General features: G+C 40.3%; 1 protein-coding gene across 2 annotated transcripts; it reads right to left on the reverse strand.

Annotated features, from left to right (window-relative positions):
• Positions 1 to 378: 378 nt before the first annotated feature.
• Positions 379 to 26,348, reverse strand: RCBTB1 (RCC1 and BTB domain containing protein 1). Of its 2 annotated transcripts, none has more exons than XM_087716714.1 (12): positions 26,056 to 26,348; positions 23,528 to 23,714; positions 18,411 to 18,561; positions 17,159 to 17,325; positions 14,785 to 14,943; positions 12,871 to 12,978; positions 10,948 to 11,090; positions 8,952 to 9,142; positions 7,879 to 8,005; positions 7,245 to 7,396; positions 3,109 to 3,239; positions 379 to 1,318 (listed from the first exon to the last, which is right to left on the reverse strand). In XM_087716714.1, the coding sequence occupies exons 2-12, from the start codon at positions 23,648 to 23,650 to the stop codon at positions 1,178 to 1,180; spliced, it is 1,593 nt and encodes a 530-aa protein (XP_087572840.1). In that variant the 5' UTR covers positions 23,651 to 23,714; positions 26,056 to 26,348; the 3' UTR covers positions 379 to 1,177. The 2 variants fall into 2 exon arrangements, with proteins under 2 accessions (XP_087572840.1, XP_087572841.1); XM_087716715.1 differs by having other exon boundaries at positions 26,024 to 26,348.
• Between the last annotated feature and the right edge of the window lie 1,165 nt (positions 26,349 to 27,513).

Genomic DNA, 27,513 nt, shown 5'->3' on the forward strand with positions numbered 1-27,513 from the left:
AACAAGATGATTATTAGAAATCCATGGCAACAGATATGCTGAAGCAGCACAGGATAGGTTTTACGTATAAGGGTCTTTTAAGCTCACCTGATTCTGGCAAGGTAAGAGGACTATGAGGGGAAACCTTAGTCATCCAAGAAGTGATTTCAGTAAACCACCAATAAATGAACAGCACCAAGTCAGAGTCAAACATCAGTCACTCCAAGAAGAAAGAAGCATAACTCTTCAGATCAGAGAATTGAAAGATCAAACTTTTCTATAGCAAATAACTTAATAGCTTTTCTCATGTATTCACATTTCAGAAATGCTGCGCAAATAATCAAGTTCCTAAATTCATTCCGACTTTTTTGGTGAAAAAAGGAGTCCATCCAGAATATCACAGTTCTCATATAAAGATTATTTAATGTATAATTTTAATAAAGTTTAGAACTCACATTAGGCAGGCATCCATTTTATTATATAGATTATACATAATCACAATGCAAAACAGCTTTCCGACAGTCATTTACTTTGAATGATTTAAGTTCCCAAAACAGAACATTATGCAATTATTTTCCAAACATAATACACTTCAAAGGAAATACAAAAACAATAATTCCAATTTGTTTAGGAAAAACAATCTGGTCCTTCAACATTTCAAGTTATTGTATAACTCAATGTACTTACAGTGCAAATCTATTACATCCCACTGAATTCAGTGAGACTTATTCCTAGGAAGATGTATAGAGAAATGGAGTATTTTTCACAAATTCTTCTCAAATGACTGCAAGTTTCCTTCATATATATACAGAGAGGATTATTCCTTTCTCAAAACTCCCTTTATTCCATGTAAGATATTTTCCAGTTGCCATTAGAGTGCTTCAAAAGAACAAGAGGTACCACAATGTGATTATAAAAATTAATAAGCCATCTCTGCAAAGAATCTCTGACATTATTTTGGCTACTTCTACCAAAGCCACCTGTTCTGATTTTCTCAAGAGTTACTTAAAACAGTAAATAGATCCAACTCTTTGGAATAACAAAACCCAAGTAAAGTGCTTGCTACTTAATTTGGAATCCCTTTAAGAGTACAGCTGTTGGGCATTGTGGTTTTATATTGCAGGTGATATAATTAATTGGACCTATGAGAAAAAGGCCTGAAAGCTGTGGAGATAATAGTCCAAAACAAACACATCTCTCAGTTCTTAAATGCTCCATGTTTACTGGCTTTAGCAATGAATTCCTTTAACAGAGAACCATCCATTTGCCAGAAGGCAGATGTCTGGGTGACTTCAGTCAAATGATTGATACAAAACTTAAAGCAGAATTCTTCTAAATCCTGGATAGAAAACAAAAAAAAATTAAACTCATTCAAAACAAGTTTTAAATTAAAACATTCAATACTACCAATGCCGAAGAAAGTATTAACAGCATACACAGCATTTGTTATGTTCAACTAGGTCATTCTGCCACTTGTTTTAACCACAATAGAAAAAGGAAATATTTTAATTTTACCTGCCTTCAAATCTTTTTCCATGTATGTGAAAATACAATTTGAAGTAGACATAAACAGATATAGCAGCATTAAGATAGCACTTTTAAGTATTTTATTTCCAGATTATATTAGATTAATTTTGAATTAAACTACTTCAAGGTGGACTACCTCGATTGAACAAAAACCTATCAATAAGTAATGTATTTGGTATTAAAAACAGAATAAAAGTATTATGATGGGACAAATTGTTTCGCATTCTTATTGCAGCAGAAAAACCACTCTCTTAATAGATAAATCATCCCTAAAACTTCACAAATGTTCTCTCATAACAAACTTGGATCAATTTGCCATAACACTGGAAATAATTATTTGGGCAGATGTGTCTATTCTGACTCTTCTCTCTTCATTTTTACCACTAAAATGCTTATTATTTGATAATTCATGAAGAGAACTGTGATAGCCTCCAATCATGTTTTACTATGTATAATGCAAAGGTAAAAAGCCTGTACTTTGGCAATGAGATACATACGCATCTCCAAGGTGTTGTGGCATAAGCCCTGCAAAAGAGTTTTGACTCTTGGGGGCGGGGGGGAATGCCTAGCATGACTCCAAGGAGCTGAACTGAATTAGATCTCGGGCTCTTACAATATTGTTGTAAACACAGGACTGCATTCTGCAGAGCCCAAGGCTCAATTCCTTAGTCCCAAATAATGTTATGGCAGCTGAGATAAGGTCCAACTCAGGGGTGGGTTCCTGCCAGTTCTAACCTCTTCTATAGAAGAGGTTCCACAAATCTACCGTGCTATTTAGAACCGGTTCCAGTTCCCTCCCCCCACCGTCCGCACCACGCTTGCCCCGCCCACCACTCACTGATTGGCTGGCTCACCAATCGTCCCGCCCGCCTCTAAGAGTCCTATCTAAAACCTAAATTCTTAAAGCTGTCAAGTTTGAACACCCCTGGGTTTTTTTTTCTAAAGGGTTAGGGGTGCAAGGGTCTTGTAACTTGACAGCTTTAAGACTGGCACACTTCAATGCCAGAGTTCCTGAGCCAACATTTTGATTGCTAAGCAAGAGCGTTGTTAAGTGAGTTTCACCACATTTTACAAGTTGGTCACGCCCACACGGTCACATGGCTGGCAAGCCACTCCCGCAAAGCAGGCCACACCTACAGAAGAGGTTCTAAAAAAATTGAAACCCATCACTGGTCCAACTGGTCAGAAAGCTCTAGTAATCTGATCAGACACTAAGTTGAGTATGAGTCTCAAATGCTAAATCATGTATCTGGCTTCATATCACCTGGAAATTCACAGAATGCAAACTGATGAAGATATAAATTGCCAACAAACACATCTTTGTCATTCTAAAACATTTTGTTGCTCATTTCTATCACCCAAGATGACTCTCCAACTGTGTCTTCACATAGCTCATCCCAAGACATATCACTCAAACACTCCCAGGACAGTACTCCAATTTCCCACCAGTATTCATACAGTGTATATGTATACGCACACACACCTCTTTCTGACTTCCACCTCCCCTCTTAAAGTCATGTTGTGCCCGGCTGCTTCACTGTTTCCCTAGCAATTCCCCAACGTGCATTAGAGAGGGCAGACTAAAGGGGACAGCTGATTTACCTCTGCATCATAGCGCACTGCTGCAGTGAGCAGCGAGAAAGCATTCTCCACTGTGATTCCTCTTTTGATGAGATGCTGGCACAGCTTTTTCAATCGGTTTTCACAGTATGATGTAGCCAAATCCAGTAGCCCTGAAATTAAGAGTTCTTTAATCTTATGCAGAATCTCCTGCACATGGATCATAAAGTATAAAAAGTTGCACTGAAAATGTAAAATCTTTACACATCTCAGGAGGCAGAGTTCACCAGAGAAAGGCATATTCAGTCCATTGTCCCTTGTCAATCGGCGCTGGCAGCTTAAGAGAAAGTAAACTGAAGAGGCCTGAGTGACACGTTCTTTTGATCCCTTCCTGTAACTGCTGCATGCCAGGATGTGGACAGCTTCTATAACTAATACACTATGTACAGTTATCTAATGTGCAAAAGGTCTGTGAGTTTAATTCCCAATAGGAGTCTGAATCCAGAGAAGAAATCAGTCTTGCTGTCATTCCTGGGGTACAATGGAACCTAATATCTAATCAGCAAGGTATAAACACAAATTCAGCAATATAATGGCACTTTGGTATAATATATGCAGTGTGAGATTTGTTAGATATTTATTCTAACTACAATGGTTTCCACCAAGGTCCTCTGTTCCGGCGGGAACAGAGGTTTAATCCTATTGGTCAAAGGGTCTGACAGCTCCCTATAAAAGGGCTGCTGTCAGACTCAACCTAGCCTAAAGTAGCAGCACCTTCACACCCCTGGCATCCGCCTACGAGACTACCAGGGCAACCGGGTCCCCATCGTGGGCCAAGGAAACGTGTACAAACAGCTTTGGCTCGAATTAGAGACAAAGGCCTCCATCTCAAAAAAGAGAAATGCCAAATTAATGTGCCAAGGGTTGAATTCTTAGGGTAACTAATCAACAGCTCTGGGAGTCACCCGACCTCACAAAAAATCAAAGCTATTCAGGACACCCCACACCTCACAATCAAACCGAGCTGCAGGCGTTTCTCGGGCTCCTTAATTTCTACAGCATCTTTCTTAAATAGAAAGCCACCATTACTGAGCCATTACACAGTCTCCGGGCTAAGAACGCAAAGTGGTCCTGGGGCAGGACCGAGGCTGCCACTTTTGCCGTGGTAAAATGTCTCCTATCAGCAGACTCCTTCCTAGTCCAATACAACCAGACCCTGCCGTTGATGCTGACCTGTGATGCTTCCCCATTCGGCGTCAGCGCCGTCCTCAGCAACCGCATGCCCAACGGAACCGAAGCCCCTATTGCATTTTACTCCAGGACCTTGTCTGCCACAGAGCGGAACTACAGCCAGATGGACCATGAGACTTTGACTGCAGTGGCCGGAGTAAAGAAATTCCACGAATACCTATATGGCCGGGATTTCGAACTGGTTACTGACCACAAGCCGTTGTTGGGCTTACTGGCTGGGGACCGACCTACCCCAGTGTCATTATCACCACAGATGACCAGATGGACCATCTTCCTAGTTGCCTACTCCTACTGCCTCATTTACTGACCAGGCTCCACTTTGGGGCACGCTGACACTTTAAGCCACTGCCCACTTGCTGACCCTACCGCCAAGAAGCCAGTCCTCCTCACTGACTGCCTTGAGACTGGGCCTGTCTCATCCAGTGATGTTGCCCATCACTCTGCAAAGGACTCCACCATCAAACAAATTTTGAACTGGATGTGTTGGGGCTGATTTCAAATTGTATTTTGCCAAACACAATGAGTTATTGATTGTTAATGGCTGTTTACTGTGGGGGGACCAGGTAGTTGTTTCACCCAAACTGTGCATTGCAGTATTAGAGGCTTTACACGTAGGGCATCCTGGAATTGTCAGGATGAAGTCTTTGGCTAGGAGTTACGTGTGGTGGTCTAACATGGACAGGGAGATCGAAGAGTGGGTGGCTACCCGCACACCGTGCCAGGAGTCCAGACCAGCTCCCCCAGAGGCGCCCACTAAGGAGTGGGAATGACCTCAAGCACCATGGTCTAGGGTGCACATTGACTTTACTGGCCCAGTTCATGGCCAGACATTTCTCATAGTTGTGGATGCCTACTCAAAATGGTTAGAGGTAGTCTGATGACCTCCACTACGGCAGAAGCAGTCATCAAGGTGCCACTGAGACTTTTCTCCACGCACGGCCTGCCCGACATCTTGGTCTCTAACAATGGGCCCCAATTCACGGCCATGCAATTTGAGACCTTCCTAAAAGCTCAGGGAATCAGGCATGCCCTGGTCGCGCCATTCCATATGGCCTCCAATGGTCAGGTGGAGAGAATGGTGAGATCTGCAAAAGAGGCCTCTGGCAAACACAGGTTGACCACTATTTGCTAATTCAGCACATCACACCCAGTGCCACTACAGGGAGAAGCCCCTTTGAGCTTCTCATGGGTAGCCGGCTAAGGTCCCACTTAGACCGGCTACACCCCAATTATTCTGCCTCATCACCCCCCAGACTCCACAAGCAAGATTTGGGCATTTAGCGTAGGTGATTCGGTATACGCCCACAACTGCGACGGGGGAACTCTGTGGATTCCTGCCACAGTGAAAGGCATCACCGCCCTCGCTCTTGGCTCTTAGAGCTCGAGGACGGTAGGAATTGGAGGGGGCATATTGACCAACTCTGTGGCCACCTCTCCAACTCCACACTTAAGACAACCAGAGGTAACTCCTGCACAAGTTAGCCAGCGCCCTACCCAAACAGAGCAAACACGCACTCCTTCCACGGCCAGCTCAAGCCCGAGGGTACCAGGAAACATATCTGGTTTTGTTGTAGGCCCGCAGTGAGCTCTGAGCAAACCGGCTCTAGGAGCTCCAGCCGTGGTCTGTGGAAGGTTCCAGGACCTTCCACCAAGCAGAGCTGCAGAGCAAACAGGTCCGTCCGACCTGTCCAAGGAAAACCCTCCTACTGAACTGCGCAGGTCAGGCAGAGCTACCCAAAAGCCCGTCTACCTGTGTGACTACATAACAGGTAGGATTGTTCCATCCAAGAGGGGAGGGGTGTTAGATATTTACTCTAACTACAATGGTTTCTACCAAGGTCCTCTGTTCCGGCGGGAACAGAGGTTTAACCCTATTGGTTGAAGGGTCTGACAGCTCCCTATAAAAGGGCTGCTGTCAGACTCAACTTCACTGGATTGTTCTCACTTGTTGTATTTAATAAAGAGCTGTTGTTACCGTTAAGCCTGTGTGCGCCTATCCATTACCCAATCTAACAGGATTCAAATAATTTAACATCCGTTTCTCTGCCCTAATGATTTCTTCCAGCAACCAGTTCACCAAACTGCTCATAAATTTAACAACTGGTTCTCCCGAAGTGGTGCGAACTGGCTGAATCCCACCACTGCATATATGTATATTCACCATTTAAAGAGATTCTCAGGTCCCTATCGGAACGCTGCCATTCTGGAAATGGGGGGGGGGGGAAGCACCATGGGTGGAATGGTTTGCATGCTTTTACTTTTGCTGTAACTGCTTGGGGAATTTGGGGGGGTGGGGAGAGAGATGGCCATCTGCACTGACTCCCTCTCTGCCGGTTCCAGCAATATTTTACAGGTCGCAATGCCCCAAGGAAGACCACTTTGCACCATGCAGCCTCGGAGTTCTCATAACATAACTGTTTCAAGAGTTTTACTTTCTTGAGAAGGTAGCTGAAGCAGGTGCCTTACAGAGATGCCATTTTTAATCTAACATATTCCAAAACCTAGATTGGTTTGTTTGAACATTGTTTTCTCATCAGTTCACCACAAAACAGAACTGCAAACTGAAAGGAAAGCCGTTAAAACCTGGCTGTTCCGGCAGGCCTGGGGCTGTTGACTTTAGTGTTAAGGTCCAGCCCTGATTAGAACGTATGTGTGTTGTGAATTTTAAACTATTTTTTTTATTTTGCTTTTCTTTTTTCTTCTTTCATTGTAAGCCGCCTGGAGTCCTCCGGGATTGGGCGGCCTATAAATTTAATAAATGAAATGAAATGAAATGAAATGAAAAGGCAAGATGGACAGTAGAGGCACCAAGCGCTGCTAACATCTGTGGTAAGATGGCATCATCTCCCTATCCCTCTGAAAAATGAAAACAAAAAAATTATCCTGTTTCCTTAATTTCCCAACATAATTTTGTGAAAGATTACTACCTATAGCATCTTCAGGTGGCAAGTCAACATTGTCGGTGTATAGGTACTCAAGAAAAGCACGATACACTGGATAGGAAAATTGATCTACGTCTATCACTTCCTTCTCATCTTCATTCCAGTAGGACTGGAACATAGTACGGAAGTGCTCACATCTGCAAGAAAAAACACTGTAAGGCCTCCTCCAAATTGTGCACATTACATCAAGAACAGAAGAAATATAGGCAGCACATGGCTTCTTCAAAATGGTCTGCTCTCATTCCCCGGCAGCATTTTTGCCATCGTGAACAATCCTAGGTTTTTTTCTATTAGTTTAAAGCCCAACCTGCTGTCCTAATAGCTATTCCTAATAGCTATTTTCACATGAGTAATTAAAGCTGTATTTTATATCTAGTATTCCACAAAAACTGTAGCCTCAAAATGAAAGATTACCCAATGCTTTTAATTTTAATCAAATTTAAAGTACCTATTGATGTATTAATCTATTCTTAATCTCATTTTAACACCTATAACAAGCAATTAAAAAGGATGTAAAATGGCAAGTTCATTAAAGAAGCAAAATAAAATACAGTATACTACATTAGTAAAATGATTTAGGCATTTATTAACCACCTGGATGATTAGTTAAAAACATTACCTGATTTTTAAAACAGCTTTATGTACATAAATGAATTTTCCATCTACTCTAAACTTTAGATCTGATGTTTCAGGACTGTCAAATTCTCTCTTCAAAGACTCTGTCACGGTTAAAAAATCCTCATGCTCTGTAAAAACAATTATAACACCAAAAGAACATAGAGTCAATTCATGCCAGACTTCAGAGTTTTACACAATTTTGTTTGTTAGCTTTACAGAAGCATTCTTGTACTGTATCCCATAAAGGCAAAAGGGATCAATGATCCAAAAATATATATATAGTACAGCTTTCATCAACAGACTGCTTCATTTAGATTTCTACATGATAATGAAATATATCATTCTTATAAAGAAATTGTGTTCCATGTAACTGGGCAGATCTGAAATATGAAACAAGTCTGATTCTAGAAAGGAGTTCTTAAAACAGAATATTGTGTTTTAAGTGTGGCACTTTAAATTCTAACACAATCAATATAGTTTCAGATTTGGGGTACTACAGTTCTCATCAGATGCCAGGATTCATGTTCTTTGACTATCAGTATTTTGGTATTTAGGTAGGTAAATCCGATTTGTCATTCTTCCTACCCTTCCAACTGCCTGTACAGGGAACAAGCAGTAGCACTACGTGAAAAGCCCCTTGATGCTTTCACAATCCTTCAGTTCCCATTTCTTATAAAAGTCATAACTTTAATTTTATGTTATGTGAGTTACATTCACTGTATTCCAGCTCCAGAAACAGGATAATTTGATGACTATCCTGTGAACATTATTTCCTGATCATGAATGTATAAAACTTCAAAACACACACAGACAAAATTATCAATTATAAACTTATAAGTCATATATACTGGAGAAGAAGGGAAGGTCAATTCTAAGATGCTTTCTCAAACTCCATTCTTAGCTGAGGCTCAGATTTTGTTTCCGCGCACCCCCCAAAAAAAACACCCACTCCTCTTCTGTCTAGACTAACTCTTCCTCTTTTCTCTGAAGGTTATTGCCACAGTCCATTACAGGCTTCCATAAACATGAGAAATTTTCACTTCTGCATATGACATTAAGTGTACTAGTTCTCACCTACTGACAGGAGACGCCACATCACAGAAGGAGTGGAAAAGCAAGCAAACACATCATCTGTGCAGGAAAGGTGGGTAACATGGGGCAGGACCACCGACTGCCCCCGACACTGACCCCACATGTAAACTAAGCCACTCTGTGTTTTGGCAGCAGATGTGTGAGTGGAATGGCAAGCAGCGATTTCGACAACCCTACACAAGGATAAAAGCAGACCACAAGTATTCAGTGCCAGAGATGTCACAGTTGTCTTGTTGTTCTTATGCTGGCCAATCGTTTGGTGCCTGATTTTGCTTTCACTATCATGTTTTGTTCCAAAACTCAATCTAGAGCCTTAAAGGTTAGGTACCTCCTACAGATAATATACTTACTGAGTAAAGAAAATGAAGATAAAGATGAGATAAAATAGAGCAGAATAGAATAGAATATGTAACTGATCTGTGTGCTCTTGTAGACAGGAATGAACAATTCTGTGTCCAATTCTGGTCACCGTGATACAAAAAAGATGCAGAGACCCTAGAAAGTATGCAGAAAAGAGCAACAAAGATGATAATGGGTATGGAAGCTAAATTGAGGGGAATTAGGTATGTTTAGCCTAACAAACAGAAAGCTTAGGAGTGACATGATAGCTTCCTTCCAGTATTTGAAGGGGTGTCATGGGGGGGGGTGTCAACTTATTTCCCAAAGCACCTGATAAAAAGCAATGGGTGGAAGCTCATTAAGAGAACGCCAACCTCGAACTAACAAGAAACTTCCCGACAGTGAGAACAGCTTGCCAGCCGGTGTTGTAGAGGCTTCATCGTTTTTCAAGGAAAGATAGCACGCCCCTTTGACTTGGATGGTAGTATATAAGGCTTGAGTAAGGGGTTGAACTAGAAGACCTCCAAGATCCCTTACAACCTTATGATTTTATATTGTGAAGAACTCAGCTAAGGACTTGCCTCTTCTTTGCCATCTTAACCCTTTCCTCTTCAGATTCAGAGAAAAAGCTTTTTCCTGTGTGTGTGTGTGCTAATGTTTGTGCTTACAAACAACCCATAAACAGAGTCACTTGGCTGAGATGGGTGGATATGGACATTGATTTCCCCATCCAGCTGTCTGCAATTTATTTAAGCAACTGGTGGCTGATGGCAAGTACTGTGGCCCATATAACTTTGGGCATGTAGAGTATAAAATAAATAACCAAGGGGGCTTCATTTCATTGCATTTGTCATCTTTTATCTTTGTATTTTATTCTTTTTATAGAAAATTATTTGACTGTTACTAGTTTCCCAGGGTCACCCAAGAAGCGCAAGGCCGCTGATAAATAACTTTGGAGATAAGAAACTGTTTCTCTGTTTCTTGCAACAAAGAAAGAAGCTGGTGAGAAAGATTTGAAGAGTGGGAAATGATGGCTGGTGATTCCAGGCACGCTGAAGTGTTGAAGCGCTGTCCTTTCCAGGTGATCCTGGGACAAGACTCTTGAAATATACCTGGGTGCAGTCCAGAGAAGACAGGTGTTGGCTGCAAGGGAAAGACAGCCTTGGGGCAAAGGAAATCAGGTGCTGGCAGCCGAAGAGAAAATGCTTGCTGACAAAATAGCTCAACTCTATAGAGAAAGGGGATTGTAGGGAAAAAATGTAACTGCATTACATGCAAAGAAACTGTTTCTTTAGATATATGGGCACAATTAATGATAAATCACTGCCACATTCCTATTCTTATTTAGCTGAAGCAGAGAAGGGAGGAAGGTGCGGGTGGAAGATAGATATTATGCATTAACTGCCTTAACCATTATTTCACTGGTATGAAAAGAAAACTAAGAAACTTGCCTTTCTTTGTTAAATAGGGGGGGGATCAAGAAGAGCCCTTTTGCACTACATATTGGATTATTCCCCCTGAATCCAAAGTGCTCATTAACAAAATGCATGCACACATTTGTTTTCCAGAGCCATGAATTGGAGGTAGCTGATACAACCCTATTCCCAGCTCAGCAAGCGTTAGCTGCAGTAGCATTTACCTTTCCTTTTCCATCATGATTTGCACTGGGCTGAGATGATTGCTTTTGTTGCCAGTCCCCAACTGCCCATAAGTGTTTGCTCCCCAGGCATACAGTAAACCCTCATCTGTTAGTGCTAGCGTGTGCGCATAGCCACAGACAATCTGCAAATAAGTTTGTAAAGAAGGCAGGAGTTAGTATACATACCACTCCAGGATAGCAGTGAAAGGAGCATAATACAAGCTGCATGCTTGATATGCTAGAAGAGAAACCCTTATAGGAGGCATAAAAGCTTCAGTTATTAACAATTTTGTACCATATTTAGGTATCAGTTGGCTAGTCTCTAAAAATGGTAATTCTTCAATCCCAAATCTATACCCCTGCTAGGGCTGTACACACTTCCACAATTATTAGGGTGAAACAATGACCTCTAGCAAACATAGCATCTTTCTCTTCTTCATTAAATAAGATCAGTCTTTTCCAAGAGACTGAAAAGGGATGATTCTGGCTTATGAGTTCATTTTAATGGGTGGATTCCCTTAGGTAGCAGCTTCCTTTTACAATCTCCAAGTCTGGGATTTGTGGGCTGCTTTAATGAAGAGCAGAGATGAGGTGCTCACTGGAGGTCTGAAGCACTTACAGGTAGTTCTTGATTTAGAACCACAGCTAAACGATAGTTCAAAGTTATAACAAACTTGAAAAAAGTAAGTTATAACCTGTCCATGAAGTTACGACTACTGCACTACCCTTGCAGTCATGTATTTGCATTTTGGGTGCTTGGTAGCTGGCTTGCATTTATAGCTGTTCCAGCATCCTGAGGTCATGTGCCGAGGTGGCGCAGTGGTTAAATGCAGCACTGCAGGCTACTTCAGCTGACTGCAGTTCTGCAGTTCGGCTGTTCAAATCTCACCGGCTCAGGGTTGACTCAGCTTCCATCCTTCCAAGGTGGGTAAAATGAGGACCCGGATTGTTGTTGGGGGCAATATGCTGACTCTGTAAATTGCTTAGAGAGGGCTGAAAGCCCTATGAAGCGGTATATAAGTCTAACTGCTATTGCTATGTGACCACATTTTGCAACATTTTTTGTTGTTTTCTAGCAAAGGTGACATTGGATAAGCTGGATTCAACCTTATGACTGTGTGATGCAGTAGCTTGCTTAACATTGTAAAAACAGTTGTACCATTGAGTCTGGTCATATAGTAACTCAACTTACAACTGCAATGACTTACAACCAGAATTCCTGGCTCAGTTGTGGTTGTAAGTCAAGGACAACCTGTACTCTTAATTGTTCCGGCTAGTGCCTGCTGTTACTGAAGCCAAGACAATCAAACATGCTGGAAAAGTTGAAATATAGAATATTTAAGAATGTGTACACTGAATGCCAATACCACAGCTCTGACTTTGCACTTCAGATACTACATGTTGTATATTATGCAGATTCCAAATGCCTTGAACAGCAATTACTCTGCCAGGGAACAGCACAGACCAATCTATGGTTTCACCACTTCTGCTGCCTCTCAGTTCTTGTCCACAAATGCATACTTAAGCTGTAGAAATCCATCAGAGCCATCCATAATGTACTGAAGAGAAGGACAAGATTGCTAATGGAGTATGAAGGGCAAAAGACAAAGGCCAAGGGACTAAAACTGATTTGTCTACACCTGATTTTTCTCAAGCTTTCAGGAAACTTTTCATTTCATTTGCTTTAAATATCCCAAGGTCATTCTCCAAGAACATCTAAGAATGCAGCTGTCTGCACAGTTCAAAAGCAAAACGTTCAACATGCATAACTTTCTATCCACTTATTTAAAAATCAATATTGGAAGAGATGAGTGAAGTAGAAGTTGCACTCCCCTTATCTCATTCACAAAGAATCTTCCCAAGATTAGGGACAATTTCCCAACAACCATTCAAGCAACAGAAAACATAGACCTCTATACTCACCTGCATTACACAAACACCTTGAAGTGCTGCCACTCTGCATGGAGTTAACTGATTGCCATTATTTCCCAGACCAAGTTGTCCATTGCCATTGTACCCCCAGCCATAGACCTGGGGTAAGGAGGAGGTTAATTAATCATGTACTTTATTTCTACCCCAAAAGCCCCTTGTTCTGGGAGAATAGAAGTGCTAAACTAGCAGATGTTCAAAAACTTTGAAATAGAATGCACTGAAAGCTTATTTTAAAACAAAGTCTTGTACTATTTCCTTTCTCATTTCCTACGTTCATAAATATACTTTATTATTTTAGAGGAGAAATCTTAATTTTTTTACAGAGATAGAAAATGTTTTCCATAGTTTACAGATTATTTTTGGATGGTGTAGAAGTCTGGATTTCCTATGAAACAGAAGGATTGGATCAATGCTACTCTCCATTGTGGAAGATAAGGTCACTGGGTATAATAGTATAATCTGCTTTCTATTTGCACATATGACAGCTTTCCACACCTATGCTTATAAAAGGTTACTGTACTGCAGAAGTGACTGCACTTTTTATACAATCACCCCGTTTTTGAGCTTTTTATCTGTATCATTACTAATAACAATGAAGATAAAGAGAATTAGCATGAACTCCCTAGTTCAACACTGCAAAAGGGGCAATACTTCACTTAAGATACCTGGAAAGAAGACTAACTGCTATTGACAAGAAATGTCACTGGGCTGCCTCTAGGTATTGTAGTCTAGTGACAATGCCTTACATAAAGTATCTTAGTTAGTAGATACTTAGTTAGTCAGCTGGCTAAGTTATGACGTAGGAAGATGTTATGTAGCTTGCAGCCAGTTCCAGGAAGTTTGTCCCCTTATCACTCTGGAAGTTTCTGACCAATTGAAGGAACACAAACTGGTCTACTTCCTTCTCATCTGTAACTCTGTAGTTTATTCCAGTAAAACCTGTTGGCATTCACACAAGTTTGAGCTTATTGTCACAGAATCCTAGATCCGGTACCAACACTCCTTAAATGGATATTGAAATAAGCAAGGCCTGTACTACTTGGAAAACAGCCCTGGGATCTTTGGATAATAAAACTATAAAGAATGATAAGAAATATAAGTCAAAAGGTCTCACAGACTGAAGACTAGCCATCTTTTCCCAGGTACCACCGATACTGCAGAATTTCAGAGAATTTCTCTGAATTGCTCATATTTACTTCTGAATCTATTTTAATTGGCCATATGTTTAAAGAGAACAAAAAGGTAACTCTTCCTTTGAATTAAGCCAGTCTCCAGGAGAGCAAGAGCAAGGTTTGTCTTCATTCTGCATCTCCTTGCTTCATCTCCTCACATCACACTTTTTATTTTATTTTTGGGCTCACTTCAAATGTACACCTTCTCACACAATTGGCTGAAATTCAAGGCTTTGAGACAGATTTTCTCACTGAACAGAGATAGACACTTGATGCTTTAAAACTTATCATAATTTTTGAAGCAATCCTTTGTACTTGATTTGAAATATATACCCTTGTTAAGCATTTTTCCAAATTTAATTTGAAAATTTTGCAAGGTTTGGCAACTTTACAGATTCTGTGCTGGTTCATATCCTCCAGAGAATTTTTAAAAGTGCAAGGGAAGGAAACTGACTGAAAATTGCTCCCCACTTTACCAATAAATGCCATTTTCTCTACCAACAGAAAATCCTCCAGAATTCTCTTCAGAAACAGGCTCTAGTCAGCGAAGAAAACATCCTTGTGCAAGAAAGTAAAATGTAATATTGACCTGCATAACAAGTAGATGACTTTTGTTTTTGTTTTTTTAAATCCCAATAATTAAACAGCACTTTGTTGTATGTTTTCAATGAAATACTTTAACACTTCTGTTTGCAGAATCAGAGGCAAATGTGGAAGGCCACCAGATGCTTACCTCCCCATTATCTATGACTACAACGGAAGAAGTTTGACCGCAGGCAATGCTGACTGCTACCTTAGCCTGTAAACAACTGGAGACTTTGCGAGGAGTTGGCTGGTTTGCAGTTGATCCTGACCCGACTTGTCCACAGTTGTTATAGCCCCAGGCATATACCTTTTAACAAAGAACAAAGAGGGAGAAATACAAACCTTAATAGGTGAGCAGAAACATTTCCCCAAAGCATATACTGTTTAACAATACAGGTACCAAAGTAACTCCGTGACCCGTCAAAACCGCGGTCCACAAAAGCGCGATCGACAAAAGCGCGCATTTGACGTCATCACAGCGCGACGAAAAAAATTAAAAATTGAAATAAAAATAAAATTAAAGCAAGCCGATTCACATAAAGGTAAGGGTTAGGGTTAGGGTTAGGGTTAGGTTAAGGGTTAGGGTTAGGTTTAGCGTTAGGTTAAGGGTTAGGTTTAGGGTTAGATTTAGGGTTAGGTTAAGGGTTAGGTTTAGGGTTAGGGTTAGGGTTAGTTTGGGGGGGTTAGGGTAAGGTTTTCACTTTATTTTTACATTTATCGATCACAGCGCGATGTTTTCGTCGCGCTGTGATGACGTCACGTACGCGCTTTCGTCAAGTGCGATTTTGTCGTCCGCGGTTTTGTGGTGGAACCAGTAACTCACTTTACAAGCCACAGACAAGTAGCATGGGCATTTATGATATACTTCAAAATACTGATGTGATTAACTTCTAATTACTGGCAACACAAAGCCATTGATATGGGAGTTTCTTCTAACACACTTGGCTAATGAAAGTGTGGATTTTACCTTGTAGCATCCAGCAAACCTTAAGTTAGAAAGCGAACATTTTTTCTGCAGGAACTTTGAGCAGTGACCCAGTCAAGTGGGATCCCATTTGGAATCCCTGTTATTACTCCCCCCCCCCCAAAGACAGACACAGTTTAAATACTGTTTTACAAGTTAAATGTAATGTTCATCCCTGAATGAAGGAATGGCCCAGATTCACTGGATAAAGGAAGAGGCAGCTATCAGCTTTAAATTGTTTGCCTTCCTCCAGTATCAGACTGCATTTTTCTCAGCTTCCAGCATTCAGCATTCACTGGTAGAGGATGGACAACACAATCTTTCTCCTCTGGTTTTTCCTGATTTCTTTTCATTCTAAAGTAGGGCCCTTGCATTAGAGGTGGGTTGCCTTCTATCCAACAAGTCTTTTCTGCATTTTTCAAAAGAAAACAAAAGTCACATAGAAGTGAAGGAAAAGAAAGAGAACTGTATTCTACCTTAAAGAAAGCCCCAAGTATGCCTACAGCAACATGAGGGCTCTCTCTCTCTCTCTCTTCTTCCTAATTCTTCCTTTAAGAAAAAAATCTGACCATGCAAGCCTGACCATGTGTGCTCATTACTGTTAGGTGGCCCAATCCTCAATACTAGAGGAGGAGAAAGAATGCTACGCCACTACGATGCATGAGTAAGTAAGTAAGTAAGTAAGTAAGTAAGTAAGTAAGAGCAAACAGCCTTCAACTCATGTACAATGATAAAAGGTAAACTAGCAACAGGATCTACATGTCCAAAACTATCTCCAAAGGTTATAGCACTTTTCATAGTAGGCAAATTTCAAAGGTTTATATCTGATAAACTAAAACTAACTTCAAAACTAACTGTAAACTTTCAAGACTTGAAATGGAACATTATCCCCGTCATGCAAAACAAATAAACTCTAGTACCTGTCAGATATGAAATTAAACAGGCTCAATCTCACAGAAGAGACCACATTGCCTCCAAATGTTATCCCAGAGTCAGACACTTTCCTTAAACATGTGCCTACACAATTTAAAGGAGCCAAGTTTCAACTTTCTCATACATTTTTTTCTGAAACTGGTCCTCTTCTTACTAGAACAGGTATAGTATATCTATAAATTTTATTCTATCCAGTTGAAAAATTTAGAAATTTCAGCACTTATAATTTTCCAAGCAAGGGGGAAATTCAACCACCATTATTCCAAATTTTATTTTTGAATCAGAAAGCCTCCTACTAGATCAAAAGAAAATAGGTCACTGTCTCACTGGGCACCAAATCAATGAAGCCCATTCAACCTTTATTTTTACGCACGAAATCTTGTTTTTTATTGCTGCTACCAAATACTTTGTACAAAATATAAACCTGCATGAAATCAGATTGCCGAGAGTAGCTTATTTCCTGTATAAAGATAAGAACTTTTATTAAAATAACATCTGAGATATTTCACTAAAAAACACAGATTAATGGTAGTATTAATACCCTTTCTTCAAAGACAATTTTCAAACCAAAAGTATATTCTTAACAGCAAAAAACTGAATAGCTAGTTAGAAAAGCAGAACTTACATCTCCTTCAGATGATAATGCAAGAGAATGGTGGGAACCACAAGCTACTTCGGTTACTTTCTTAGTGAGTAAATTAGTAGAAATCTGAATAGGCGTCACACCCTGGTTGGTTGTCCCATTCCCAAGCTGACTATATCCATTATGTCCCCAGGCATAAACTTCACCATCTACCCAAGAATAAACAAAATGAGGATGAAACATGCAATTATTCAACATTTGAATACCTAATCAGACAAAACAAGATTACATTTTAATAAGCACTATTATTATGCTTGGACACATAGCTAGTCAGTTGTGTAGATTGGGTTTGCTTTTTTATCTACTTATTATGATTATTATGATCATTTCTCTAATGACTTGTCTTGTGGGAGGATAATGCAGTGGTACTGGAGAACTTGAATGAATTGGCATTACTTGACTGGGAAAAAGTTAAAGAGCAATTAGTTAAAATTAAATGCACACATTCTTTCTGTAGTGTGAAGAATGTAAATGAGCAATATACTCTTCATCTTTAAAGCTTATCACATACATTTTTCCATGTTAAACATTACAGTTATTTTAACTAAGGAACTTCATTATCCAAAGTTCTGACACTCTTCAGAAGTTTATGATGCTGGGGAAAATGGAAAGAAAGAAGAAAGAGGATGACCAGAAGCAAGATGGATGGTTGAACTCAATTACAACAACATCTGCATGGTTGAAAAATCTGGAGCTAGGTGTGGGACAAACTGTCTTGCAGAAAATCTATCTATTGGTTGAAAAGACTTGACAGCAACTTAATGGGATATAGTTTATCAATCAACTAAAGGAACATAAATGAGCATGTTATCCAGCATGATTGCAAACTAAACTTCCAACAGGCTTTAAACATGCACTTACTTTAGTTTTAAAAACCTAACTTCTAAATACTGGTTGACACAAGGAATGTTGTTTCACCATATATCATATTTAAAAATTAAAAAGGAATGAACACTCAATTTCTATCTCCCGTGAAGATATAATTATGTCACCACCACCCCATGACCCTCAGTCACTGATAGAAACACATAAAAAAATGCAGTCCATGGCTGCAAAAAAACCTGTCCAACCCATTGTGGGGGAAGAAAAGTGGCAAATGCAATTCACACCAAGATGATGGGCCCCACTGACAGAAGCAGACTCTCTCACTACAACCATTTTTGCATGCTCCCCCTAACTAAGAATCACGTGCTTAGATTTGTGCCTCTAATACTGCTCAGAAAAAGTTTCCCACCTTCTGTACTAAGGATCACATGCGGCCCACTTCCATAGCTAAGACTGCAGATCCTCTTTCCGCATAAACCTTCAAGTTTTTTTGGTACAATTGTACTCTGATTATCTCCAGTTCCCAGACAATTACTGCAGTTTAGTCCAAATACAAAAACCTGGGGGGGAAAAAAGCAAAATCAATGAGCTGACATGGATATGTTCATTTCTGGCATGTTAAAAAAAATCCAAATTGACTTTGCGGTGTATAACAGATATGCAATTAAACTGCGATTTATAAATATGGAATAAGGGACGGTTAGAAGATAAATCAGGTTTAAGACTCTGTACATCATTTCAAATTCAGGCAGGCTATTTGGAAGTGTCTTGGGACTGAAACAGTTTCAAGTTGAAAATGTTTCCAAATGACCAAACCATTTCTGTGTTTTATGCTTTTATGTAGAGTTTGCTTTCACATAGCAAAGTAGCGATGTATAGTTACTTTGCCATGTGAAAACACAGAAATATGTAGCTGTTTTTGTACAAAGTAACAAAGTAGGTTCCTGTAGCAGAATTTGAAATACTTTCTTAATCTGTAGTGTCTCATGACACTACATGGGTAATTATTTATTTGAAGATAACTGACCTAATTTTAGTTGTTATTTCAACTTGCAGAAAGGTTAGGGTTAGTTCCTGACTGCTTTCTGGTTTGAAACCAGTCAGATATTGTAAAGTTTCCCTGAATATACAGGTGAAACTCACAAAATTAGAATATCATGCAAAAGTTCATTTATTTCAGTAATGCAACTTAAAAGGTGAAACTAATATATGATATAGACTTATTACATGCAAAGCAAGATAGTTCAAGCTGTGATTTGTCATAATTGTGATGATTATGGCTTACAGCTCATGAAAACCCCAAACCCACAATCTCAGAAAATTAGAATATTGTGAAAAGGTGCAATATTCTAGACTCAAAGTGTCCCACTCTAATCAGCTAATTAAGCCATAACACATGCAAAGGGTTCCTGAGCCTTTAAATGGTCTCTCAGTCTAGTTCAGTAGGAATCAAACATGAGAAAAACTGCTGACCTGACAGTTGTGCAGAAAACTATCATTGACACCCTCCATAAGGAGGGAAAGCCTCAAAAGGTAATTGCAAAAGAAGTTGGATGTTCCCAAAGTGCTATATCAAAGCACATTAATAGGAAGTTATGTGGAAGAGAAAAGTGTGGAAGAAAAAGGTGCACAAGCAGCAGGTATGACTGAAGCCTGGAGAGGATTGTCAGGAAAAGGCCATTCAAAAGTGTTGGGGATTTTCACAAGGAATGGACTGAGGCTGGAGTCAGTGCATCAAGACCCATCACACACAGACAGATCCTGGACATGGGCTTCAAATGTTGTATTCCTCTTGTCAAGCCACTCCCGAACAACGTCAGAAACATCCTACCTGGGCTAAAGATAAACAGGACCTGGTCTGTTGCTCAGTGGTCCAAAGTCCTCTTTTCTGATGAGAGCAACTTTTGCATCTCATTTGGAAACCAAGGATCCAGAGTATGGAGGAAGCATGGAGAGGCACACACTGCAAGATACTTGAAGTCCAATGTAAAGTTTCCACAGTCTGTGTTGATTTGGGGAGCCATGTCACCTGCTGGTGTTGGTTCACTGTGCTTCATTAAGCCATCTATCAGATTTTGGAGCACTTCATGCTTCCTTCCACAGACGAACTTTATGGGGATGCTGACTTCATTTTCCAGCAGGACTTGCCCACACTGCCAAAAGCACCAAAACCTGGTTCAATGACCGTGGCATTACTGTGCTTGACTGGCCAGCAAACTCACCTGACCTGAACCCCATAGAGAATCTATGGGGCATTGCCAAGAGAAAGATGAGAGACATGAGACCGAACAATACAGAAGAGCTGAAGGCTGCTATTGAAGCATCCTGGTCTTCCATAACATCTCAGCAGTGCCACAGGCTGATAGCTTCCATGCCACGCCGCATTGAGGCAGTAATTGCTGCAAAAGGGGCCCAAACCAAGTACTGAGCATATATGCATGCTTATACTTTTCAGAGGTCCGATATTGTTCTATCTACAATCCTTGTTTTATTGATTGCATGTAATATTCTAATTTTCTGAGATTGTGGATTTGGGGTTTTCATGAGCTGTAAGCCATAATCATCACAATTATGACAAATCACGGTTTGAACTATCTTGCTTTGCATGTAATGAGTCTATATCATATATTAGTTTCACCTTTTAAGTTGCATTACTGAAATAAATAAACTTTTGCACGATATTCTAATTTTTCGAGTTTCACCTGTATGGAGGAGTGACCAAAATATATTTTATACCTAGTGTGGATAGTAATAACTGTCCCCATATAGGCATTTCCATCTGTTAGAGGACAGGCACATGTCTGTGTGAGTTGTATTCTGACATGTAAAACAATTTGCTCTTGTTAGGTGTAGGTCACCTTGGAGAAACAATGTAACAGTTAACAACATGCTTCAAGCCCAAAAAAGAAAGAGAAAGCTTGAAAAGAAACGTAAGCTGATTTAGCCTTAATTCCTTTGGGTATAAGAGGGAGGGGAAAGTAAACAACACAAGCAGGCTTTTCAAGATTCTGTTGCCATTGCACTTCCGGGATTGGGCGGCCTATAAATCGATTTAATAAATAAATAAATAAAGTAGAGCTTGATCAGTCTTGAGCAGTCCCTTTTCCTGATTTGGCCACCTTGAAGAGCTGACACCAAATGTGGTGGTGGACAATATAGATGTGCAATATTAAGGTTTGGCCACAATAATATCCAAACTTACTTTCAAATAAATAACCTAAATTGTAAATAAAAACAAATAAATAAAAAATTGTAATCTTTAATGTGAATAAAGGAAATACTTTTTCTATTAAAAAAGCAATCATATTGAATTACATGTAAATAAAACTTCTTTGTTCTACTCCTTTTCATATGAAATACCTGGCCTATCATTCAAATTTTAAAGTTGCCTTTCAGCAAAGAAAAAGATGTGCTCATTGGCCCGCTTTCTCATAGCAACGGAAGAGTAAGGCAGCTGAAGATACATCCATGTTTTGGACTGGGGTTTTCTCTTTCTCTCCTTTCCTTCCTTCCTTCTTCTACCAAGTCATTAATTTTCTAGTGCTTCTGAATTCTCACACTGTCTACCAGAACAGACTCTAGCTTTCTTCTTTATACTCCTTCCATGCATGCATACCTTTTTAAGTGTTCTGAATCACCCTCCCATCTTTCTCTGTCTGCTTCAAACTTCATGAGTGCCTGGAATCGAGCTGGTTAGAACAAGCTACTTATCTCTCCATCCCACCTCTAAAAGTCACACAAGCCAAGCATTAAACAGAGGCTCACAGCTTAAATCCACTGACATTAGTGGCTCCTCATTAGTTTTCTAGGGGACTATTGACACTTTAGGATTTTTGCAGTAAGCAACTCAACTCCAAGTGTCTTTTAATCCCATCCCAGAACAGAGCAGTTTCACCCTGTGGATTTATGTTGAATTGAAAGGGAGGAAATCAGTTCTTGGATATCCCATCGGTCAGAGATAGAAGGCATCAGATTAATTTACAAATGTTAGGCCTCCTCCGAATACCATCCGCCGGCCAATGCCGACTGGCAACTACCCGGAGGAGAGCCTTCTCTGTGGCTGCTCTGACCCTCTGGAAGGAGCTCCCCGTGAAGATTCGAACCCTCACCATCCTCCAGGCCTTCCGCAAAGCCCTTAAAACTTGGCTGTTCCAACAGGCCTGGGGCTAAAGAGCTTTTGCCCCCCCTCTCGAATGGTATGGTTGTTGTGTGCTTTTAAATTGTGTATTGTTCTGTTCGTCTTTTTTATCCCTTATCTGTACCCCCTTCCCTTGACTTGGATTGTGAGCCGCCCTGAGTCCCCTTTGGGGAAAAGGGCGGCATATAAATGCAATAAATTCAATTCAATTCAATTAATGTATTGGACCATTTGCAGATCCAAGGCACTGAACCTCTATGCAAGTAAAGTAAACAGACAAGAAATCCTAAAATAAAAATCACAGAGCAACTTTCTTAACCCCAATTTTGTCTTGATATGTCCCAGTACAGTAAATTCTAAAAAAAAAGAAGTGAAATGGAGATGTGCAGCAATGAAAGAGCAACAATCTGGACTGGACTTCATGAGAGGAATTCATTGCACTGATTGCCCTTGGCTTCAGATTCAGAATGGAGTTCTGTTATGTACTTCCTGATGAAGCCCTCCATTGAGATATGATACAGCCTTCGGGGTGTGTGTGTGTAGGGTTTTATTTTGGGGTTACAAAATATGTGTTCGGTAATTGTATGCAGGGTATTTGAAAGTGAACCAAAGTAAAGTAGGAAGTGAGTCCTACTTATGGTTACCTATTTTATAAAATCTTGTTTTCTGTTTTCATATTTGCGTAGTGGAAAGTACTCTATGCTCAGTTTTATTTTTCAGTGGGTTACAAATATTAATTTTAGCTGTAACGAAGAAACTACAAAATTCATCTTCTTTAAACTGAAGTTTATGTTATGGCATCTACGCTGGCTTGGGCATGTCGTGAGAATGGCTGATGGTCGGATTCCGAAAGATCTCCTGTATGGAGAATTAGTGCAGGGAAAGCTCCCCACAGGGAGACCACAGCTGCGATATAAGGATATCTGTAAGAGGGACCTAAAGGCCTTGGGAATGGACATTAACAGCTGGGAAACCTTGACCTCTGATCGTTCAACTTGGAGGCTAAAGACGCAGCATGGCCTTCTCCAATTCGAAGAGACACCTGTTCGGCAGGCTGAGGCAAAGAGACAGCCCCGGAACCAGCGAAATCTGGGGTCTGGGCAGGGGACAGAATGTATCTGCCCTCAGTGTGGAAGGGATTGACACTCCCGAATTGGACTTTTTAGCCACATCAGATGCTGCGTTGGGGCCTCTTTCCAAAGCATGATGCCATAGTCTTTTGAGACTGAAGGATGCCAATGAATTATGTTTTAAATACTGATTAATTGTACATGTATGCTATTGCAATCTTAAAACAAAAGCTTGCCATTTTTATATTACCCACTAGATATCCAACAATGGTACAGACAGAGAAAGTGAACACACCCATGTAAGTACTATAATCTTACCTCATCGCTGTGGGTGATATATATAGCTTCGTTGGCAGATGTTCCGAATACACATGCTTTTCGAATAGTTGCCATTTCTTGAGGTGAAAGCAATGTAAATATAGGCCACTTCCCAACCTCCATTATAACTTTGCTGGAGTTATGAATGTTATTTTATCTGTCATTTGAAATGGTTTCACAGTATTCTCTGGGGAAAAAGAGAATCCATTCTTATTCAAGTATGAATAAAGTCCATTTCTGTGGTGGAGTCTTTCATGGGTGTCATGATGATCTTAGGGCTGCCCGAAATGTTATTAGACAAGATGGTCCAAAGAGGGAGGGGGAAATAATTAAAATAAATGTGTAAATAACTTCTTGTTTCTTTTTTGCTCATCATTAAAGTCTCATGTCTGAAAAGTTTTTGCCTACCATATTTTGCATCAATTGGTGCAATATCCTTGTATTACAGTACATACGTACATAAATTCACAAAGATAACTGTCAATTAATCATCAATATCTATGACTCTAAATCTATCGCCATTTGGTGGGGAAAATGTATAAGCTAGCGGAAAAAAGTGGATGTGGTAGAATAGTGCATGAAACTCGCTGTCAGGCAAAAATTCTGAAACAAGAGCCAAATTTTGATTCTGTTTGGGTAAACGTAAGAACTGTATTCTCTACCCAGATCCTACTGACTTGGCACCTCCCTTGTGTTTAACTTCATCTCCTGAAGCATTTTGATCTAAACTAGAAGATAAGCAGTCACACAGCCTGCCTTGCCGGAAGTTCATTGAAGCCGACTCACAGAAGGAAACGGATTATAACAAACAAATTTTGCCAGGACAAAGTGTTGCAGTGCTACGTATGAAACCTTAATGAATTTGTCAAAAAGTACATGTGAGATTACAAGTAATACAAATTAGGACATTCATTTTGATAAGCAGCATACATGATTTTTCTGCCTGCCCCTGCAAAAAATGCCAGGGATTCTTTCACAGCACCAAGATTTTTAACAAAAACAAATCGTTTTACAATCTTTTTCCCAATAGGTGGAAGAAGTGGGGTTTGATAAGGGGGAATTTCTAAATTAGGTCATTTTATCTGATCTGATGATTTCTTGCCCAACTTACATCATCACCCTTCTGTAATTACAAAAAGCTATTATTAACAATGCCCCTCTCTCAGAGAAAGCACCCCTGTAGTGCCCCTAATATTAATCTTGAACTAATTTATTTTCCCCCCATTTATTTTGAGGCTTAATTTTGTTCCTTGCATTTGCTGCATGTATGTAAAATCTGAAAAAAAAGAGCAATGTTGCTCATATCACTTGCAGGAAATCAGGACCTTGCAACTATCAATGCGTCATTCACAGTTATAGCTTCTTGGTACCAGCATTTTTTCAAGCTACATTCTAAAAAGTATTACAGTCCTAGATAAAACTCTAACACTATTGAATCTTTCCAGCATCTTAAGTGCTAATATAAGTCACAATAAACCTATTACAAAAACATTAAAGAAAATATATATACAATATGAATATTAAAAGGTAGACATAACAGAAATAGAGGATCAGTACTATAGAGGTTTCTGAATGCTTAACATGGCACAGTCAGAAATAATTTATCAGCACATTCACAATCTACAAATATTGTGCAGAATAACAATAAAACATCAGCATATTAAACAATTGGGAAAGCTTAAGTCTCATTTAATTATTTGGAAATGCTCAGAACTCAGGATGCACAAACGCATCAGGACATCAACAAAAAACCTGGCAGGATTTTTTTTCTCCTTCAGAAAGTTGCTGTTTTATAACAAGTAAGGCTTCTGCTTAGAAGATGAGAAGTGTATTTCTCATTCAGTAACTCACATCTCCCAGTATATTTTGCTTGGTTATACAGGAAAGCAAGTCCAGGAAATGTATGATAAGAACAAATATATATTATTTCCTAGATTTCTGAGCAAGCTATTAACCACGATGCTCTTTTTTCTCAGTTGGGAGAGGTTCACAGACGTTCTATTCTCTGGGAAGGTCCAGGGAAGGCACCCCAATTCGCAGTTCGTGGCTCCCGATTAACGTTGCCAATGCTGGGTTTTTAAACTCAGATCTGAGTTTTTCAATGTCTGTCTTGGTTTCTAGGGTTTTTTTTTTTTTACTTTAAAAATGCAAGTTGTTCTATACTTACATTATGTGGTACGTATTAAATAGGTAAAAATAATGTAGTTCAAAACTGGTTTATTGTGGGAAGGGGAGGGGGATAATCTGGGTCTTTTGTGTAAAGCCTGGGTTTGAGAACAAAATCTTGAGAGGTTTGTTTCTTAAGAAAACCCAGCTGGTGTCCGTGTCCCGGACCTCCCGATTGTCCACCTCTCCCCGAAGACTCGAGCCAACCCGGAAGAGACCGAGGCGTGTGCTGTGTATTTTCCAAACTGCAGCCATCGAATCCTCCCTCCTCCCTCCGCTCTTTCCCCTCTATACGCAAGAGCCAGACGCTCCCGTTATTCCTCCACTTACATGCGTAACAAGATAGGAGAAAAGAGGCCAACCTGGTCTTTCTGCAGGAAGTCGCCGAAGAAAAACAGGGGCAGCTGCCAGTCCTTCTCAAGAGCAGCCCCCCCCCCACTTCCCAGTTGCTGGCAAGGCAAGGAAATCGTCGGAACCAGCTCAGCGCAGGGCGGCCCAATAGCAGGGAGCGGCTTCGCTAGGCGTGAAGAGAAGAAGAGGGCGGAGACTCCTTCGGCGCCTCCTTTAAATCAGGAGCGGAGCCCCGCTCACGCCTCTCCACACCTGTTGCAGGTTTTGCAAGCGCGGACTCTGCCGAGCCGCCCTGGGGCTAGCAGGAAGCGGAGAAGCAAAGGCACTGACCCACCACGAGCGCATGCGCAATGCGTGAGATTGATAATGCTTGCGTCTTTTCTTGCGCGTTTTTCTGCATTCTCTCTTCTGATTCGCTCTGGTGAAGCTAGAGAAAGGCTAGGCAGAAACATCTTTTTTCGTGCTTTTAGTTTTCCTGATTCTTTTTTTAAAAAGCAAAGTAGGTTGTCTAGTAAATCTGGGCTGTAATGTTGCGGACAGCGCTAGCTGGCCAAAAATCATGAAGCTTTTGTTATCGCTTTACAATACTGCCATCTAGTGGTTGCCTGGAGTTTTGCAGTCCAGATCTGATAGCACTCTCATTCCCCCACCCCCGATCCGCCCCGGTTTTCCCATGAGAGAAATCATTTTGCGGGATGGGCGAACCGACGGCGGAGAGGCAACAGCTGCGTTCAAATCGTTTGCCTTTTCACTTATTTCTGCTCTGATCGAAGAAAAATAATGCAACAGGTCTACAAAGTCAAAAGAAGCATTTCTATAATAGAACTCATTTTAGAGAAAAAGACTACTCTAGTTTCTCACAATGCACTGAAAAAAACCTAGTTGTTTGAATCGTGGCTTGTTGAATAAACCACATTTGATTGGCGTATGTAGGATAGATGATTTAAAAAGTTGTCCTGAATAAGCATATTCTGCTTAGGAGAGCTTCATATTAATATTTCACAGGTGGCTCTATTTTAATTGTAGGGCATACCTACAGATTGGAGTGGAAAGAAACAGATTTTTGCTAGCCCATTAACCCAGCGCTGTTGACAGCAAATATGCCCTGAACTTTGGGCATCTGGGAGTAACTATGCAAAAGCTACCTATCTCCACTGCCTCCTCACTCGCTTAATCAGATTTTCCTTTCACTTGAAGATGCTGGAAAGACATTTTCAATGGTTGCTGTACTACTAATAAAACATTTTCTTAAAAGGCTTGGTTGATATTACGTTGAGAGTTGAGAACTTTCTGGCTGCCTTGTGTAAATAATAGTTTCTCTCCCCCCCCCTTTCTTCAAATTACAGTTTGTTTCTGCCTCTATGTTGTTCTGCTGCTTCATGTGTGTGTGTGTGTGTGTGTGTGTGTGTGTGTTTGTATGTGTGTATTTTTACATGCTTTTGAACTGCTAGGTTGGCAGAAGCTGGGAC

The sequence above is a fragment of the Thamnophis sirtalis genome, unplaced genomic scaffold (assembly GCF_051295495.1).
Source record: "Thamnophis sirtalis isolate CommonGarterSnake01/CBP01778 unplaced genomic scaffold, rThaSir2_p1.2 scaffold_5, whole genome shotgun sequence".
Classification (NCBI taxonomy): domain Eukaryota; kingdom Metazoa; phylum Chordata; class Lepidosauria; order Squamata; family Natricidae; genus Thamnophis; species Thamnophis sirtalis.

Coding starts and splice junctions, on each gene's coding strand:
- RCBTB1 (XM_087716714.1), bottom strand. CDS start 23,650: ATGGAGGTTGGGAAGTGGCCTATATTTACATTGCTTTCACCTCAAGAA. Junction 18,562..23,527: donor ATATCACCCACAGCGATGAG/GTAAGATTATAG, acceptor TTTCCCCCCCAG/GTTTTTGTATTTGGACTAAA. Junction 7,397..7,878: donor AAAGCTGTTTTAAAAATCAG/GTAATGTTTTTA, acceptor TTTTTCTTGCAG/ATGTGAGCACTTCCGTACTA.